The sequence below is a fragment of the Pogoniulus pusillus genome, chromosome 15 (assembly GCF_015220805.1).
Source record: "Pogoniulus pusillus isolate bPogPus1 chromosome 15, bPogPus1.pri, whole genome shotgun sequence".
NCBI classification, from domain to species: domain Eukaryota; kingdom Metazoa; phylum Chordata; class Aves; order Piciformes; family Lybiidae; genus Pogoniulus; species Pogoniulus pusillus.
In genome coordinates, this window is record NC_087278.1 from 20,722,680 (window position 1) to 20,741,501 (window position 18,822).

The 18,822-nt window shown below is 52.6% G+C and overlaps 2 protein-coding genes across 7 annotated transcripts in view; both read right to left on the reverse strand.

The window, feature by feature from the left end:
* Window positions 1–3,936, reverse strand: part of SLC6A13 (solute carrier family 6 member 13) — a 42,233-nt gene extending 38,297 nt beyond the window's left edge. For 3 of the 4 annotated variants that reach the window (XM_064155659.1, XM_064155658.1, XM_064155656.1), the window contains exons 1-2: window positions 3,775–3,936; window positions 2,195–2,401 (exon numbers count right to left, since the gene is read on the reverse strand). In XM_064155659.1, coding sequence (XP_064011729.1) covers window positions 2,195–2,396 — 202 coding nt within the window. In that variant the 5' untranslated portion in view covers window positions 2,397–2,401; window positions 3,775–3,936. Of the gene's footprint in view, window positions 1–2,194; window positions 2,402–2,635; window positions 2,821–3,774 lie in introns of those variants that run through there. The other variant, XM_064155657.1, reaches the window with a different exon arrangement.
* Window positions 3,937–14,239: 10,303 nt separating this feature from the next.
* The window catches only part of KDM5A (lysine demethylase 5A), a 62,754-nt gene continuing 58,171 nt past the window's right edge, over window positions 14,240–18,822 (reverse strand). For all 3 annotated transcript variants that reach the window (XM_064155662.1, XM_064155661.1, XM_064155660.1), the window contains one exon: window positions 14,240–17,233. In XM_064155662.1, coding sequence (XP_064011732.1) covers window positions 17,021–17,233 — 213 coding nt within the window. In that variant the 3' untranslated portion in view covers window positions 14,240–17,020. The remainder of the gene's footprint in view (window positions 17,234–18,822) is intronic.

An 18,822-nucleotide genomic window follows, 5' to 3' on the forward strand; every position in this document is an offset into this window, starting at 1 on the left:
TTCAGAGTTTGGCTTTTTTTCCCAACCTCGCACTGCCTGTCACAGGAGAAGCCACATAGCAAATAACTTTGCTCCTGCACAAGAGTCTTGTCCCCATCCTTGCTCTGATCTCATGGGAAGGCAGCCAGAGATGAAAACTCTACCTGTGACTTCAAATTCCTCATAGCTTCTGCCAGCCTCAGACCCATTTCACAAGGCCTTTGCATCTGGCTTCTGCTGTCCACCACAGCCTTTCCGCAGAGCCCTCCAGCAGCTCTTCCCCAGCCCCAGTGCTGGGGAACATAGTGGGGGAAGTGGCAGAGAAAGAGGTGCCAGGGATAGGCTCCAAAGTCCTGCTTCTCCAGGACAGAATGGTGCCTGGGAAAGGTGCAGCAGTGCAAGCAGATAGGGCTCAGCAAGCAGCCAAGAAACACTCCCTGTGGAAAACAAGAACACAGAAAAAAAGTCCTCCTTTCTCAAGAGGGAAAGAAACTGCCCAACCACCTGGTGAACAGCAACAAGCGCTGGGCAAAGCGTGGAGGGAAAGCAGCTAAGCAGCAGCTAATCCTCTTTTGTGCCACTGGGATGAAAACAGTTTAGTGAGGCCCATGAGGCTGCCCAAGCTCAAGCCAGGGGATTTCGGTCCCAGGTCCCCAGCACTCACTCCCTGCCAGCTCCCAGCCAAGTGCCATTTCCTCTCTCCCAATTAGCAATTAATTACCAGACAGGGACTGCAGGGGCAGCAGGGCCAGCAGCTCCCTCTCTCCACACACCAGAGTCCAGCTTGAGAAGAGGTTCAGGCTTTCACTTTTTACAAGGCTTTTTTTCCCTGCAAAGGAAGCCAGCAGCAGCTACAAGCAGGCAAAAACTCCTGCCACAAACAGACAGAGCAACACCCCAGCTGCAGCAGAAAGCTCCAGATCCACTGCCATGCCATGGGGCAACTTGGCACCAGTCACCACCAAGTACATCCCGAGCAGCACTGACCTGCTGGCACCCGGCTGGTAGCAGCAGTGCCCCACTCCCTGGCTCCCCTTTGAGCACATCCATCTGCACACCTCACAGACCTGCTGCGTGGGTCAGAGGCAGGGGTGGCCTGTCCCACACACTTGCGGCTCCAGAGGATGTTGGAGAGACACCAGGAGGTGCAGGAGAGGTAATGTAATTCTACACTGAGCCGAGGAAAACGCCTTCACTCTGCCCTGTGCCTACCAGCTGGCTTCAGCACCAGGGGAACATCCCTCCGTGGTCAGACACCTGCCCAGGACTCATGGTCGAGAGCCCCTTGAAGGCCCCCTGAGCCTCCAGGAGGATGCTGCAGCTCCTCAAAGTGCCTGCAGAAATGGTTCACAGGATGTCAGGGGCTGGAAGGGACCCAAAAAGATCATCGAGTCCTGTGCCAGATGAGGACAACACAATCTAGCTCAGGTCGCATGGGGACACATCCAAACAGGACTGGAAAGCTTCCAGAGAAGGAGAATCCACAGCCTCTCTGGGCAGCCTGTGCCAGTGCTCTGTGACCCTTACAGTCAAGAAGTTCCCTTGTGTTGAGGTGGAACCTCCTCTGTGCTGCAGCTTCTATCCACTGCTCCTTGTCCCCTGTCCCAGGGAGCAGTGAGCAGAGCCTGTCCCCCCACTCCTGACCCCAGCCCTCAGGTGTTCATAGACATTGCTTGAATCTCCTCTCAGTTTTCTCCTCTCCAGACTAAGCAGCCCCAGGTCCCTCAGCCTCTCCTCATCAGGCAGGGCTCCAGTCCCCTCATCAACCTCATAGCCTCATCTGGACCTCCTCCAGCAGATCCAGGTCCCTCTTAAACTGGGGAGCCCAAACCTGAACGCCATGTAGCCCCCAGAGTCACTCAGCTGCCCTGCTGGTCGCCACCGTTTGCCTGGCACAAAGCTGCTGACGCTCCCCAGCCGAGAGCCACCCTGCTGCCACCTTGCCCTCTGGAGGGTCTCCAGCCTCTCCAGCAAGATCAAGGTTCGATGTGCCTCAGAGAAACACGGCTACAGCCGTCAGTAACCCCGGGGCATTGCCACTCTGCCACCCATGTCACACCAGGTCAGCTCAGCCCCTGCCCGTCGCCTGGGCGGCAGCACCGCGCTGGCAGCCTGGCAGCCTCTCTTAGACTCATGACTCGGGAGCCTCCGAGGAGCTGCTGCCGGCAGGGCCGGGCAGAGATGCTGCAGAGGCGCTGGGTAGGGCTGCACTTACCTCCACCGTTCTTGTAGCAGAGGTAGGGGAAGCGCCAGACGTTGCCCAGGCCGACGATCTCGCCGGCCACCGACAGGACGTACTCCAGCTTGTTGTTCCACTGCCCGCGCTCCAGCGGCTGCTCCTCCTCCTCCTTCTCCGCGCTGGGCTGAGCGGGCAGCGTCTCCCCATTGCTGATGGCGCCAGGGACTCTATAATCCATCTCACCTTTGGAAGGAGTTCCCTTCGTTACCTTCGGCACTGGCCGTGCAAGGAGGCACAAACCTGGGCTACGGGAGGCAAGAGAGGGGAGAGCAGGCGCCCGGGCACACGCAGGCAGCCGGCAGCTCCTCTCCTGCTCCTTACAGCCATTCCTGCCGGCAGCACGGTGCCCAGAGCACACCTGTGCCTCCAGTGCCTACTCCACAACCAGTCCTTAAGAGTTTCATTCATTGAACTGACCCTTCTCAAACCACTCCTGCTTCTCCCAGCTGCTAAGCACTGCAGAGCACAGCAGACCCAGCAGCCCAGCTGGGCTGAAGCTCCTACCACTGCAGCAAGAAGGGGCTCTAGAAAGAAAAGAGCAGGATCAAATACTCGACAAGATACTCAAAGGTTTCTCCTCTCCTCAGCTGCTGCTTCCCAAAGTCTGTGCAGACCATGCAATGGTGATGGCAACTGCTGCTGGCCATGAGGAGGGCTTTTGTGGTGCTGCTGGTACAGGAAAAGAATGGCTGTAGGTGCCATGGCCAGCCAAGAGCGACCCTCTCCCAGGGTCTGACTCTGCCACCTGTAGGGATTCCCAACAGTACTGCTCTCAGGAAGCTTTGGCACTGCAAGAATGTCTCCCATCTCTAAACACACCTCTGCTAACAGTAGGAGAAGACTGGCACAGAGCAGGTGGGCATCCTTCTCACTGTTCCATCTTCCCCCATACACTCAATGCCAGGAAAGTCAGGGTGTAGCATAAGGGACTGTTGGTGCACAGCTGATGCCAAGGAGATAGGTGTGGGCAGAATGGGAGGCATCAGCTCTGCTGCAGCCACTGAAGAGGCTCAGAGGGTATCAAAGCCTGTTCCTCATGGGCAGGATGCCTTCATGGATGCTAAGCCTTACAGAGAGAAGGGTGAGACCTGTGGTTCCCACCAATGCCCAGTGCCAAAGACAGGATGGCTGAAGACTTCGTGTTGAGAAGGGCACCAGTGCCAGCCCTGCTGGTGTCCCGCAGAGGCAGCTCTCCCAACCCCAGCCTTATGCTGCCTTTAACTCCTGCCTGCAAATCCTTCACCAGGAGAGGAAGAAGAGGCACTGTCAGCAAATGACACTCTCCCCCCATCCGGGAGAGGAGCAAACAGAGCAAAGCAGCACTTGCAGCCTCTCCCCACACAGATCCCAGTGAAACTCCTTGGGATGTGAAGAAGAGCAAGGAACACTGGCAGGCATCTGACAGCAGCAGCAAGGAAGGACAGGGAGGACCCTTCCATGCTAGAAAATGATTAAACAGGCAGAAAGTGCACGGTGGCCTCTCATACACAGCAAAGGCAGGCGGGTGTGGGGCCGGGGGGGAGCAGGGCAGAAGAAGGCAGGAGCAGAGGCGTTACCTTGCGGGCGGCACTGCCAGGGCTCGAGCGGTCGGGAGAGGCGAAGGCAGGAGCAAAAGGTGCTGGGACTCCAAGTGTGGAGAGGAAAAATTCAGCGGGTGGTGTAATCCTAGACTTCGCCCAACCCACATTCCTTCCCCCACCCCCCAGGGCTGGACAAAAATCTACACATGACTGATTTCATGGCCAGTGCAAAGGGGCTCATTCCCCCTGCCTGTAAGAAGGTCTCACGCCGCCTCTGCCAGTGCCCTCTCTCCCGGGCCAGGAACCCTGCGGCTCACGCTCTCCATCCTCTGCCCAACACCGTTTCTGGAGGGATGGGAGACAGCAGAGACCACCACACACAGATGCCTCCACAGCCTTGCCTGAGGGAGCCAAAGCCCTGAGATCTACTGGGAATGGACAAGAGATGAAATATGAGTTCATGGTGAACAGCCATCATGAGGCACCTCCTCACAAGGGAGAACATAAGCACAGGGCCAGTTCTGGGCTCAATTCAAGAGAGATGTTGAGGTGCTGGAAGGTGTCCACAGGAGGGCGACAAAGCTGGTGAGGGGCCTGGAGCACAGCCCTGTGAGGAGAGGCTGAGGGAGCTGGGGGTGTGCAGCCTGCAGCAGAGGAGGCTCAGGGCAGAGCTCATTGCTGCCTGCAGCTACCTGAAGGGAGGCTGTAGCCAGGTGGGGTTGGTCTCTCCTGCCAGGCAAGCAGCAACAGAAGCAGGGGACACAGTCTCAAGTTGTGCCAGGGCAGGTCTAGGCTGGATGTTCTGAGGAAGTTGTTGGCAGAGAGAGTGATTGGCATTGGAATGGGCTGCCCAGGGAGGTGGTGGAGTCACTGCCCCTGGAGATGTTGAAGCCAAGCCTGGCTGGGGCACTTAGTGCCATGGTCTGGTTGATTGGCCAGGGCTGGGGGATAGGTTGGACTGTCTGAGCTTGGAGGTCTCTTCCAGCCTGGATGATTCTATGATTCCATGGAGAAAGGTCCTGCAGCACAACCCAACCTGCAGTGTCATGGATTAGCCAGGCCATACCTTGGCCAGGAGCTGTGGCCCTCAGCAGAGCTCTGAGCTGGGAAAAAACCCTCTACTAAATTCTCTGCTGCTTCTCACTGAGGGCCCCAGTCTCATTCAGACATCTGGCAGGTTGCAAACTCTCTTCCCTCACATACAGAGATCTTTGCCACTAGCCTTTCCCAGGGGCTGCATTGTCCCATCCCAGGACATCACTCCAGAAGCTGCAATGGGAGCAATCAGTCAAGCAGTAGATGAAGAGTAACAAATTACTAATCAATACTAAATCACACAGCATGACTAAACTCAGTCTCAGTTACACATACTGAACACTGATCTGCCACATCAGCTGGAGATGCTCAGGGAGGATGTCTTGGGGCTCCTGCAGGTAGGTAGCTGATGACAGCAGCTCTGTGCTTTGAGGCCATAGAAGAGGCAAACACAAGAGGAAGGCCACTCCAAGGTTGCCTCAAAGCCTTCTCTTCCCCAGGCTGAAGAGCCCAAACTCTCATAGCCTGTCCTCATAGCAGAGCTGCTGCAGCCCTCTCAGCATCTTCATGGCCCTAATAAGGAAGGAAGCATACAAGAAAGATGGGGAGGGACTTTTGACAAGGGATTGCAGTGAGAGGATAAAAGGAAATCCAGTGAAGCTTGAGGAGGGAGAGTTTAGACTGAAGAGCAGGAAGAAATTCTTTAGAGTGAGGGTGAGGAGACACTGGAACAGGTTGTGGATGCCCTCTCCCTGGAGATACTCAAGGCCAGGTTAGATGAGGCCTTGAGCAGCCTGGGCTGGTGGAAGGTGCCCCTGCCCATAGTTGCCCTGCTGGTTGGAATTAGATGATCTTTAAGGTCCCTTCCAACCCCAACCATTCTAGGAATGCATTCTAGAGATTCTCAAAACCATTGTGAGCAGCAGCATCACTGCTCCATTATCCCTGGAAACCCACAGCCACTCCAGCCTGCTGATAGCAATAATCTTATCAACAAGACAATAGAATTATAGAATCAATCAGGTTGGAAGAGACCTCCAAGATCATCCAGGCCAACCTAGCACCCAGCCATAGAAAATCAACCAGACCATGGCACTAAGTGCCCCAGCCAGGTTTTTCTTGAACACCTCCAGGGACAGTGACTCCAACACCTCCCTGGGCAGCCCATTCCAATGCAAATCACTCTCTCTGCCAACAACTTCCTCCTAACATCCAGCCTAGACCTCCCTGGCACAACTTTAGACTGTGTCCCCTTGTTCTGTTGCTGCTTGCCTGGCAGAAGAGCCCAACCCCACCTGGCTACAGCCTCCCTTCAGGGAGTTGTAGAGAGCAATGAGGTCTGCCCTGAGCCTCCTCTTCTCCAGGCTAAGAGGAGGCTATTAGGCAAGAGGATAAGACCTCACCACTGCTAGCCCTTTCTGCTTAAAAACTGCTTGATTTAAGTTAGTATTTCTACTTAAAATAGATTGAATTTGGTGGCAGCACTTCCCACACTATGTTTGCTGTAACTCAGTATCACATTTGCTGTTACTATACTGCCTCTGCCTGAGACAAGAGACCAACCCCACCTGGCTACAGCCTCCCTTCAGGTAGCTGTAGACAGCAATGAGGTCTGCCCTGAACCTCCTCTTCTGCAGGCTGCACATCCCCAGCTCCCTCAGCCTCAGGAAGCAACTGTGGAATCAATACCAAACAATTCAACTTCTGCCTGGTGAGGTAAGACACAACAGTGAGCTGAAAATTAAAACCAATGTTCAGTGTAAAACATCAGCCCCACGGGGAAACATTAAATCTGCAAGTGCTAAAGCAAGCTGGGAAACCCTGAGCAAAGCACACTGAAGGGAAAAGAACACTTCACCCATCTGAGGTGAAGCAAAGCAAAGTCCATAGGGGGTTGGGAGATGTAAGTGATGAGAGATTGAAAAGAAAAATGAAACAAATACAATCTTTTTACTGAGAGTGAGAAAAGCAAACAGCACAAAGGATCAGTTAAGGCTACAGAAAAGGATGTTTGGAAACTGGGAGGGACTTTCATTGGCCTGTGAGAGGCAGTCAAAGTCTAAAGGATAAACCAGAAAGGATGAAAACTCCATAACTGAGTCTGCAATTGCATCTAAGCCAAGGAGGAGAATAGAGACACTCAGAAACAAAACATTAGGAAACAGATTTGCAGGAAGCAAATAAGTGAGATGGATGAAGATAAACTGGGGGGTTCAAACCAAAAGAGTAGCAACCAAAAGCCCCCCAGCAGAACATGCCTAGGCAACACGCTGCAGTAAGAGGAAAGCAATTGCATCTGGACTAGGTGACCTCTAGAGGTCCCTTCCAGCCCGGACCATCCCATGATTCTACGATCTACTGAGAGAATGCCACTGAAAGCCCTCTGGCTAGGTGCATACAGATGTATCTGTGTGAGCAAGCAGAGCAGCAGGGCAGAGCCCTTGCTGCAGCATCAGCCACCCGCAGCCCTGCGAGCTCGATCTCACCAGGCAGCTGCAGAGTATCTCCCTCCCGGTGCTGTAAGCCTCAGCAAGTGGCAGCACTGATGCTGGCACCTCTCCCACATGCATCACTCTCCTGCCACCCGGGGGGATGGCACAAGGGGATGGTCTGCATGTCTTCCCTGCTGGAGGTATGAAATGGGAGCCTACCTGTTTGGTAGCCCCCAGAGCAGAGGGCTGCAGCCAGCGCTGGCCAGAGCAGCCACACTCCCTCCAGCCCCAGCACGGGCAGCCAGGCTGTGACCTGCCATACACTGGGACAGCCTGTACTGGAGCCATGCCTCCTTCAGCAGGTCTCAAAGCAGTTTCCAGGTCTGGGCAAGCTGCCAAGCTGCCCCTGCTGGCACAGAGCAGCACAGCGCTGGGGCAAGGGGCGTGAGTGGTGCACGGCTGGCTTAGGCACTTCTCTCCAGCACCTGCTCTGAAGAAGAGCAAGAGCCCAGGACCAGAGTTGGTCTGGGTCAGTGTACCTCACAGCTCAGACAGGACGAGAGCTGTAAAATGCTGATCCTAAGGGCTTGGATTCCTCTGTTATTTATGCTGCATTTGGCTCACTTTCTCTTTACCTCACAACAGCTACTAAGTGTCTGTATTCGGCTTTGTCCCCTGCTTCCAGCAGCAGCTGAGCTGGTTCACAGCCTGGACAAAACAAGCCTGGGACAAGCTTCCTCTGGAGATAACAAGGCTCTTCAGTGTGCTCTGGGTCAGACACACACAAGAACCAGTCCCAGCCCGTCACATCCTGCATGGCCTGCACACAGGAGCGCTGGCCCTGCATGCTCTAACAGTCACCACAGGACCAGCTCCTAGATCTGATTTTCATGTCTAACCTAGCTGAGCAGAAAATGAGCTCCTCCAAACACCCTCCAGCCACCAGGAGAGGTGGTTCAGACCTAAAAAGAGGAGGGACTGAAAGGCCCCCACTGGGAGGAGTAGTGAGGAGAAAAGAGGAGGGTGGTTATTATGAGGAGAGGCTGAGGGAGCTGGGGGTGTGCAGCCTGCAGAAGAGGAGGCTCAGGGCAGACCTCATGGCTGCCTGCAGCTCCCTGAAGGGAGGATGTAGCCAGGTGGGGTTGGGCTCTTCTGCCAGGCAAGCAGCAACAGAACAAGGGGACACAGCCTCAAGCTGTGCCAGGGGAGGTCTAGGCTGGATGTTCTGAGGAAGTTGTTGGCAGAGAGAGTGATTGGCATTGGAATGGGCTGCCCAGGGAGGTGGTGGAGTCGCCGTCCCTGGAGGTGTTGAAGCCAAGCCTGGCTGGGGCACTTAGTGCCATGGTCTGGTTGCTTGGCCAGGGCTGGGTGCTAGGTTGGGCTGGATGAGCTTGGGGGTCTCTCCCAACCTGGCTGATGCTATGATTAGGGCACATGTGCAATCTCTTACTGCTCTGCAAGCACCAGGGGCTTCTAAACTAACATATGCCCCCCAGCCCACCTAAATGCCTTTAGGAGAGCAGCCAGGGCAAAGCTCCTGCTGCTTTAGCATACCCAGCTTGAAGGAGCCATCAGCCACAGGAACAGGCTTCCCAGAGAGGTTGTGGAGTTTCCTTCTCTGGAGACTTTCAAGACCCATCTGGACGCATTCCTGTGCGACCTGCGTTAGAGTCCATGGTCTGGCTCTGGCAGGGGGGTTGGACTTGATGATCTCTGGAGGTCCCTTCCAACCCCTAACATCCTGTGATGCTGTGACCTTTGCTGAGCACCAAGAGAAGCTGTGCTCTGCACTTCCACTGCCCCCTCTGTCACACTCACCAGCTGCCTCTGTGTCTCAGGGCTGTGTAATCTTGCAAGCCACCTCCCAGCTTCCAGGAACCCAATTTGCTGCTCTATTATCTGGGAACCCAAGGCCAGAGCAAACATGATGCTTTTTCTCTATCTGATAGCCACCCTGCTGCTGGCCTTTGCAGCCAGAAAATGTTATTCATCTTAAATGACTATGGCTGTAGCACAGAAAATTGTCACCAGTGGTGCACAGAAAGGGAATAAGCAGAGGCTGATACTGGCTGGCACATTACTGGAACCTGGAGACTGCTTAGCAGAGAACCAAGTCAAAGCAAGCACAAAAGACCGACTCCTGCTTCAGCCACTAAGCTCCCTCCCAGAAAGGCAGATACATGCATTTTGAAACCAACTAGCAGAAGCCAAAAGGCATTGCAAGAGGCTGTAGTTCCCACAGAGCAGCCCTTTCACAGAACCACAGAATGTCAGGGGCTGGGAGGGACCTCCAAAGCTCATCCAGCCCAAGGCCCCTGCCAGAGAAGGGTCACCCAGAGCAGATCACACAGGAACACATCCAGGCAGGTTTTGAATATCTCCAGAGAGGGAGACTCCTCAACCCCCCTGGGCAGCCTGTTCCAGTGCTGTCACTCTCACAGGGAAAAAAATCCTCCTCATGTTTAAATGGAACTTCCTATGCCTCAGCTTCCACCCGGTGCCCCTTGTCCTGACAGCCTCAGCCAGACACAGCTTCCTCAGTAACCACTTGCTTCCAGCAGCAGCTCCCATGATTAGAATTCCCATGCAAGAAAATCCCATCATGAAGATGGTTATGAAGTTTGGTTAAAAATGACAGAGCTTCTGAAATATTTTCCCTTCATAAGACTTTCAGATTCATACTGACAGGTAGATCCAGCTCATGTTGACTGCAATGGAAATCAGAACTACCTTTGTACAACTACATTAAAATTCTTACCTTTGCAGCAGTTTCATAAGGGGCTGCATGCATCAGGAGCAGTGGGAGCCTCACTTTTGTGCCCAGTCTGCTTGTGGGGCAAGATCTGAGTGTGGACACCAAGCTCTGCAAACAGGAGACAAAAGGATGATCCTCCTGCCCTAGGCAGAGCTCAAGGAGCAGCTGGCACGCAGGATGCCTGCTAACAGCAAGCACCACACTGGACAGCCTGCGCCTGCAGATATTGCTTCTCTGCCTGCAGAGGCTAAGGGTGATGCTTGCACTGTGGCCAGTGTGCAGGCTGATAGCACGCTGCAGATCCCCTCCCTGCACGTGTTCAATCGAGACCAGAAGCAGTGACGCAGTGGGGCACATAAGCTGGGATCCAAACGAGCCACATCAGCGGCACGGTGAATTCCCAGCTGTGCGAGGGAGGGGCAGCAACAGAGCTGCCAATCCTCACTGCCACTCTGTCTCATCTACGCCCAGTGCTGGTGGCTTCCCCACCAGAGCAGGATGGGACCAGCAGTGCTTTGCCAGCTGTGCTCCTGCCCATTTGAAGCAGCAAACCCAAGCCCAAGGCGTGCACAGGCATTTGTAGTGCACGCACAAGGGCAGCAGGAGCGCCCAGGCAGGCAGACCTGCAGGGCTTCACATCCTCTCTGCTTTGCCTTCTGCTGCTTCTACCAGAGTTGGGGCTCTTCAGCCTGGAGAAGAGAAAGCTTCGAGGAAACCTAATAATGGCCTTCCAGTATCTGAAGAGGGCTACAGGAAGGCTGGGGAGGGACTACTGACAAGGTCTTCTAATGACAGGATGAGGAGTAAGGGGTTTAAACTGGCAATTAGCTTATTGCCTTGTTGATAAGATTATTGCTATCAGCAGGCTGGAGTGGCTGTGGGTTTCCAGGGATAATGGAGCAGTGATGCTGCTGCTCACAATGGTTTTGAGAATCTCTAGAATGCATTCCTAGAATGGTTGGGGTTGGAAGGGACCTTAAAGATCATCTAATTCCAACCAGCAGGGCAACCATGGGCAGGGGCACCTTCCACCAGCCCAGGCTGCTCAAGACCTCATCTAACCTGGCCTTGAGTATCTCCAGGGAGAGGGCATCCACAACCTGTTCCAGTGTCTCCCTACCCTCACTCTAAAGAGTTTCTTCCTGCTCTTCAGTCTAAACTCACCCTCCTCAAGCTTCACTGGATTTCCTTTTATCCTCTCACTGCAATCCCTTGTCAAAAGTCCCTCCCCATCTTTCTTGTATGCTTCCTTCCTTATTAGGGCCATGAAGATGCTGAGAGGGCTGCAGCAGCTCTGCTATGAGGACAGGCTATGAGAGTTTGGGCTCTTCAGCCTGGGGAAGAGAAGGCTTTGAGGAGACCTTGGAGTGGCCTTCCAGTATCTGAAGGGAGCCTACAGGAAGGGCTGGGGAGGGACTACTGACAAGGTCTTGTAACAACAGGATGAGGAATGGGTTTAAACTGGCAGAGGGGAGATTGCAACTGGATGTTAGGAAAGGGTTCTTTGCAGTGAGGGTGGTGAGACACTGGCACAGGTTGCCCAGGGAGGCTGTGGAGCACAGAAGCACAGAATGTGATCTTCAATCAGGCCACACCTTGAGTCCAGTTCTGGGCTCCTCAATTCAAGAGAGATGTTGAGGTACTGGCACATGTCCAGAGAAGGGCAACAAAGGTGGTGAGGGGCCTGGAACACAAACCCCATGAAGAGAGGAAAACCAGCAGGCACTGCAGAAACAGGCTAATGACCAGGGAAGTCTGCCCACCATTGGGCCAAGACTCTGGTTTCTCTCTGGCAAGCTACTCTGTTACAACAGTGACTGTGAGAAAGAGCAGCCAGGACTGACAACCTGCCAGTGTTGGTTAAAAATGACCAGAACAAAGCCAGGGTGTGAAGCACCACTCAGAGAGCAAATCCAGCTGCTTATAAACATGACCAGCATGGACAGAGACCTGGACAATGCTTTGCAGCTGCACTGGTAGAATTAGAATCATAGAATGGTTTAGGTTGGAAGAGACCTCAAAGCTCATCCAGTTCCAACCACAGGCAGGACTAGGATAGGTAAAACAAGGCTTCATACAACCTGGCCTTGAACACCTTCCAGCAACCACTGAAGAACAGAAACACTGCAGACTCACCTAGGCAGAGTTGCTATCAGATGGCTCCTGGTCTTCATCAGGAATTCCCACACATGGTGTGCAGTAGTTGTCTCTCCCAAGAATGCTTCCAGGTAAAGCTAAGGCAGGACATCAGAAAAGCTAGCCAGGAAACCCTGGGATGCAACCCCACAAACAGAGCAATGCTGCTTAGATTGCTTTTGGATGGAGACATTGCAGAGGCACACAAGGCCTGGCCACCCGAAGCTGTGCAGAAGGGAAGTTTAACCATGGGCCAACAGAAACTACTAGGATGTGCTGCTCCTCTCACACCCCACTGAAACCCAAGCCATTTCCCAAGCTCAGAATGTGGATGTGTGGCTCCCACTGCTGCTATCACAGCAGAGCAGCAGCAAACACCTTACTGCTCTGGAGAGCAAGGCATGCAATGTGCACACTGCCTGGCAGGTGATCAGGCACAGCAACCTGGAACAGAGATGCAGTAGTTCCATCTGCTGGCACATAACACAGCCCTTACAAGCAGATGCCAGGCTGGCTGGTGACATCAACCCTCTCAGGACCAGATTGTTCAGAGGTGGTTGCTCTCCCCAGAAATTATCACCCACAGCAGTTACCTCTGCCACTTGGCTTGAAATGAGTTTTTTTCCAAGGGTGGTAGAGAGTGCCAAGAATCAGCCTCAGAAAAGCTGATGTCCCAGCAAGGATTCAAACTGTTCACATTCAGAGCAATGTCTTCTGGCCAATATTTCTACTTTCCAATACACCCCTGCTACTCTTATTGCCTTTTACCTTGCAACTTACCATGCCCTGGTAGCGAGACAGCTCACTACAGCAAGCTCAATGCTCTCCACATCTTGCTCTGAGGTTTCCAGCTGCCCTGTACTGTTACAAAATCATAGAATCAACCAGGTTGGAAGAGACCTCCAAGCTCAGACAGTCCAACCTAGCACCCAGCCCTGCCCAACCAACCAGACCATGGCACTAAGTGCCCCAGCCAGGCTTGGCTTCAACACCTCCAGCAACAGAGACTCCACCACCTCCCTGGGCAGCCCATTCCAATGCCAATCACTCTCTCTGACAACAACTTCCTCCTCACACCCAGCCTAGACCTGCCCTGGCACAACTTCACACTGTGTCTCCTTCTTCTGTTGCTGGTTCCCTGGCAGAAGAGCCCAACCCCACCTGGCTACAGCCTCCCTTCAGGGAGTTGTAGACAGCAATGAGCTCTGCCCTGAGCCTCCTCTTCTGCAGGCTGCACACCCCCAGCTCCCTCAGCCTCTCCTCACAGGGCTGTGCTCCAGGCCCCTCACCAGCTTTGGCGCCCTCCTGTGGACACCTTCCAGTACTTCAACTTCTCTCTTGACTTGAGGAGCCCAGAACTGGACACAGCACTCAGCTTTAACTGGACACCACCCTGCACAACTTGCCCTGCTTTCAAAGTCAGCCAGACCCATTGATCCAGACAACTTTCAGAAGTCTCCTGAACCAAAATGACTCTAAAAACTGGAAAAAAAATAAAAGGAAGAAAACACACACAGACCCCCCAGCAGGGCAAGCTACATCCTGTGGCTATCAGAGCACACAGCAGCTGTGGCTGCATTCCAACCCTTTAAGATAATTTCCATCTCACCAGTGTTACCTTCAGCCCTCATTACCAAAGAGTCCAGGCTGCACAAGCATCCAGCTGCAGATGAGCTCTGGAAAGCATCAACACTCAAGGTCATGGCACTGCAGGTCAGGAGTGGTGCTCACCTCTGTGCAAGTAAAGCTGCCCAGGGCCAGGCCCTGGTTTTCAAGGCTTGCCTAAGACGCACAATTGGAGTCATGGCCAGGTTTAGTTTCTCACAGCAGCTCAAGTAATTTCTTTGACCCTGTTTGTCAGACATAAGGAAGCAATAAGGCAGGCAGTGGGCAGTGCCCTTTGTAGAGCACAGCATTAAGGCAGGCAGCTCTCTAAAGCCGCAAAGACTCCGCATATCCTTGAGCTTTTGTTCCCAAAGCTGCGGATATGTTTCCTGCAGCTGCAGCAGACAGACCTTTAAGAAAATGAGCTCCTTAGCTGAATTTGGGCTTGCTTCCCAGATGTGAAACCTCCTAAGATCTGGAGACGACAGCAGAGGTGCAGCTCTCTCTGTTTTTTTTTCCCCAACCACTAGTTCCAGCCTTTTCCAAAAGTTAACATTTATTGGGTAAGGTCAATACTCTCAGCAATCCTTCGACAGGAACGAGGCTCTTAAAAAGGAAGCTTAAAACAATAAGATGTAAAGCTAAGAATGGTCTTCAGTTTGTGAACACTTGGCCTGAGAGCAGGCGAGACATCTGTAAGGGGCAGAGGTGCGGCAGCCGCGCGATGACACACAACCGCTAAACCCAGGACCTTCCGCACCTGGCTTGCGCCTCTCTTCCCGCTGGTGCCTCCTTGCCGTGCCCGTTCCAAGCGCAATGAAGGACCGAGCGCGGCATCACGCAGCCGTTTGCTTTCCTCCTTGCTGTGCTGTGCTCTCTGCCACCCCTGGCACTCCCGCGGGAAGGCTGGGTGTAGATTTACCGCCAGGTCTCCTTCCCGGCTGACGGCAGCGACGCAGACACCCGGATCACAACAGAGGAGGAACGCTGAGGACAGCTGAATGGCTAACAGGACACGCTGTAACTGCATTTGCCCTTCCTGCAGGGACTCTAGGAGTCAGGAAGGACTGCAGAAGGCTGGGGGTCTTTAAGGACTCTTGCACTATCTGCTTCCAGAAGGATTAAAATGCCTGCGATTGGTAAATCTATCCACTCCATACAGGGAAACATTACGTAGTACCATCAGGTTAAAGCCTGGGGGACAGGAACATGTTTAAAGCAGTTTGCCCAAAGAAAGCACACACTGAGGAGGAAAATGTTAAGTGGAGGCCAAAGGAGGGTACGTCTAGCTCCAGCATAGACACTTTCATAAATAAGGGAACAAAGAATACTCGGAAGGTTGCTACGGTGCCCCTTCAGCCGCATGCTTAACCGCAGCTTGCTTCTGCTTTTAACACCACATTAAGTCTTCGAGGAGCAGGAATCAGAAGTCTGTGCCCAATCTGCGCTCAAAGCTCCCAGGAGCCTTCTTCTATCCTCCATCTCAGTTCTTCTTCTTTTGCACATCTTCCTCTTCCCAGATAGCAGGCACAAATAAAACAGAGAAAAGTTCATTTACCTGAGCCGAGTACTTTTTTGGATGGATAATCCTGCCAGATAAATAAACTTCCAAATACAAGAGAAGGAGAGAAGGGACACAGAACAGTCAAGACAGAACACACTTGGTTTTGTCAATATTTCTTTTAAATCCCAAACCAGCTCCTAGTAAGACTGGACACTACTTACAACACTCCTAGGACTGCAGAAGAATGGAAACACAATAGGGAGCGAGTGGAGAGGGGGACGAGACAGCTCAGCAGCTGGCTTCAGACATCCACATACACAAAGCCAGCACCCACTGGAGTCATTAAGGCCCAGATGCCCCACTAACAGGAACAAACCTAAACACAAAGGTAGCACATGAAATGTATTTACCTATTTAAACACAGGCAGCTGGTCAAGCTAGAATGGGGAAGGTAACTGCTAATTCCTTGTACTACAAGGAAGGAATGGAGTAAAAAAACCCAAGCCCAGGGGCAGGTTTTTGCTTTTGTGAACCTCTGTCTGTGCTGCTGGTTAACAGTGGTAAGTATAAAAAACTCAAAGAAAAATAATCTATTTATAGAACAAGTCAGTAGTCTGAGACATTTAGAAAAAAGTAAAAACAAGTCCTTCTTTAAAAACGGATTTACTAAAACAAGTGTCACCCAGGACGACCCCAAGCCCCCTGGCTCCTCTGGCAAGGCAAAGGGGCAACTTTGAACAAGACCTGTTGCTGATTGTACACTGGTAGACACCCAGCAAAGCCAGCAGGGAGGGGGTCTGCGCTGCTAACTGAATCTCCAGACTGTCTGCTGTATCGCCCGAGGCCCTGCCCGTAGCCTGGTGATACTGGAAAGAGTTGTGAGTGGAGCTTTTCACAGAAGCACGTGTCAGTGTCACCTCTGAGGTAAGTGGGCTGTCTTCCTTCCCTCCCAACCCTGGGGACAGATCATAGAAGCTGCTGCCCTGGGTGCTGTACCTCCTTGCCAGCTCCTTTTTACGTGCGGGAGTGTGGGACTCGAAGCAAAGCCTAGAAGAGGAGAGGGCAGCCCTGTGGAAAAGGAAGCACTCTGCCCTTCCCAGGCTCTGCTTCAGCTAGGGGCTATCAATGTGTTCTGGCCCTCCTCCTTAGGACAGGCAGATCAGCTGCTCCTCACTAAGGAAAACGTTTTGCTTAGTGGAGCTGAGTTGGGGTTTCTTTTTGGTACCCAGAACCTTTGATGATTTGAGATCATGAGCTCCTCTGCCCTTTCGCTACGAGGGAGAAATGAAAAGGAATTCATCCACTTGCTCCCATCCTGGTAAGCACAGTGCTAGCTGCCTGGCTATGGAGGCAACTTCACTCTCCAAAGACACTGCCCTACTCACTGGGTTGGCATGGGGAGGCAGAAGATAACTTCCACAGTCACCTCCTTCAGGTAACCTGGCAGGCCTAGAAGCTCCAGCCTATGCTTACCAACTGCAGGCCAGCCCCGCTGCCAACACATACTACTAACGCCCTCGAGTGTCTAATCTAACAGCCTCCAGTTTGCTCAGAGTTTGCAACAGCCACACTCAGAGAGGGAAAAACACTGGCTGGAGTTGCTACTCAGGTGGTGTCTGCATAGATGAGTCGGTACTGCTGTGCCTTGACGTCTCCATTGTATGAAGGAAGCCGGCTGTAAGGAAGGGACCAACTCTGCTGCAGGTCTGTACATCCTTGGAAGTGAAGCTCGGTGGCTACATTAGCTTCAAACCCCCTCTTTCCTTAGGGTTTCAGTGGTCCATTTCCCAACAAGTTCCAGGCATCAAGCAGTTGCTAACTTGTCTCCTTAAGATCTTCCATTGGTAGTTTGTAGCTCAGTAAGAAAGGAGGGGGTGGTGCATGAGCAGGGCTGCTCTGTCCCTGCAGTGGCTTCTTTGCACAGTTTATACAGATGTAATCCTCATTCTCTGCCATCTCTGGAGAGACCCCCACACAAACCTGATGGAACCACTCATCGCAGCCACCGTCACACTGCACCCAGTCCACCTGCAAGAGACGAGATGAGCGGCACAGAGCACGTTACAAAGGTGGACAGACAGCCACGGCTTCTGGAAAGAAAACACCTAACAAAGCCACTTGGTTCTGCTCAAACAAAGAGCTCTGGGCACAAAACTGATGCCCTGGCTGCCCTACAGTGCTGCTTTTAACAAACTGCTTCAGTTTCATAAAGCCCCATCACTCTTCAAACAGACTCTGCCCTTTTTGCATCCTCAGACCAGAACAATACAAACACACTCCTGCTGCTGAGCTCTCCTCAAATGAAAGGTGAGGATGCCAGAGTGCATTTGAAACAGCATCACAGCCAGAGACACTCACTTCAGCAGAGACCAAACAGCACTGGAACAGGTTCTCACACCCTACATGGGTTGACCTGCCTCACAGAAGTGAGGGGAAAGTAACACACAACCCTGGGTTAAGGTAAACACAGTTAAGACAAAGTTTTACTGAGTGAAATCAAACACCAACCAAACAACTGCACCACCTGCACCAACCACCCCAACCATCCGCACCAACCACCCCAACCATCCACACCAACCACCCCAACCATCCACCCCAATGCACAACTATATTAGCTAATAAAATACTGCATATTACCTTAACTTAGCCATCTGCAGAAAAAAGCTCCAGCATAAAACAGAAAAGCAGGGACCAGCCAACTCCGACCCATCTTGCCACAGGAAACACCCAAAACCTGGACCTCAAAATCAGCAAGCAGAACAGGAAGCTTCCCGTGCTGCAATCTGAACTCCAAGCCTCACAATACTTTGTTCCAACCAGCAGCTTCATTCTGAAGCTGGCATGAGGATGGTTGTGGATAACAGCAGCAAATGTCAATTCACGCCATGGCAATCTCAAACACACTTCCTAATTCACACACATCCCTTTGGACTGCATTGTCCATGGGAGCCTTTGCATCTTGTACCAAGGTTATCTGATTTTGCTCAGTAAACTCCATTCTTATCTCACTTTTTGTGTCTCAATCCCAAGCTTGTGTGTGTTGCTTTTCCCTCATGTCTGTGTTGGGCAAACAGACAGGCTAACCTGCTGGCTGGCTTTGATGAGGCAGATCAATACTCTTTTGTAATGATCCCAGCAGCTCTAAAAATCACTGCCTGTATCCAAGAGAGGTGCAGCACTATGGTTTGCAGCTCCCTCAGCCTACAGCATCACTGCTCACATTCAGTGTTTAAGAACTACAGGCAACTTGCTCCATTGAGGAATGTTGTGCATGCTGCTCCTGCTCAGGAACACTGCTCTCAAGGTTTCTAACTGAACCTGAGAATTACAGGATCCCAGGATGTCAGGAGTTGGAAATGACCAAAAGAGATCAAGTCCAACCCCCCTGCCAGAGAAGGACAACACAATCTAGCTCAGGTCACACAGGAATGCATTCAGACAGACCTTAAAAGGCTCCAGAGAAGGAGATTCCACAACCTCTCTGGGCAGCCTGTGCCAGTGCTCTGGGACCCTTACAGTAAAGAAGTTGCCCCTTGTGTTGAGCTGGAACCTGCTGTGCTGCATCTATATCCATTGCTCCTTGTCCTGTCCCAGGGAGCAGTGAGCAGAGCCTGTCC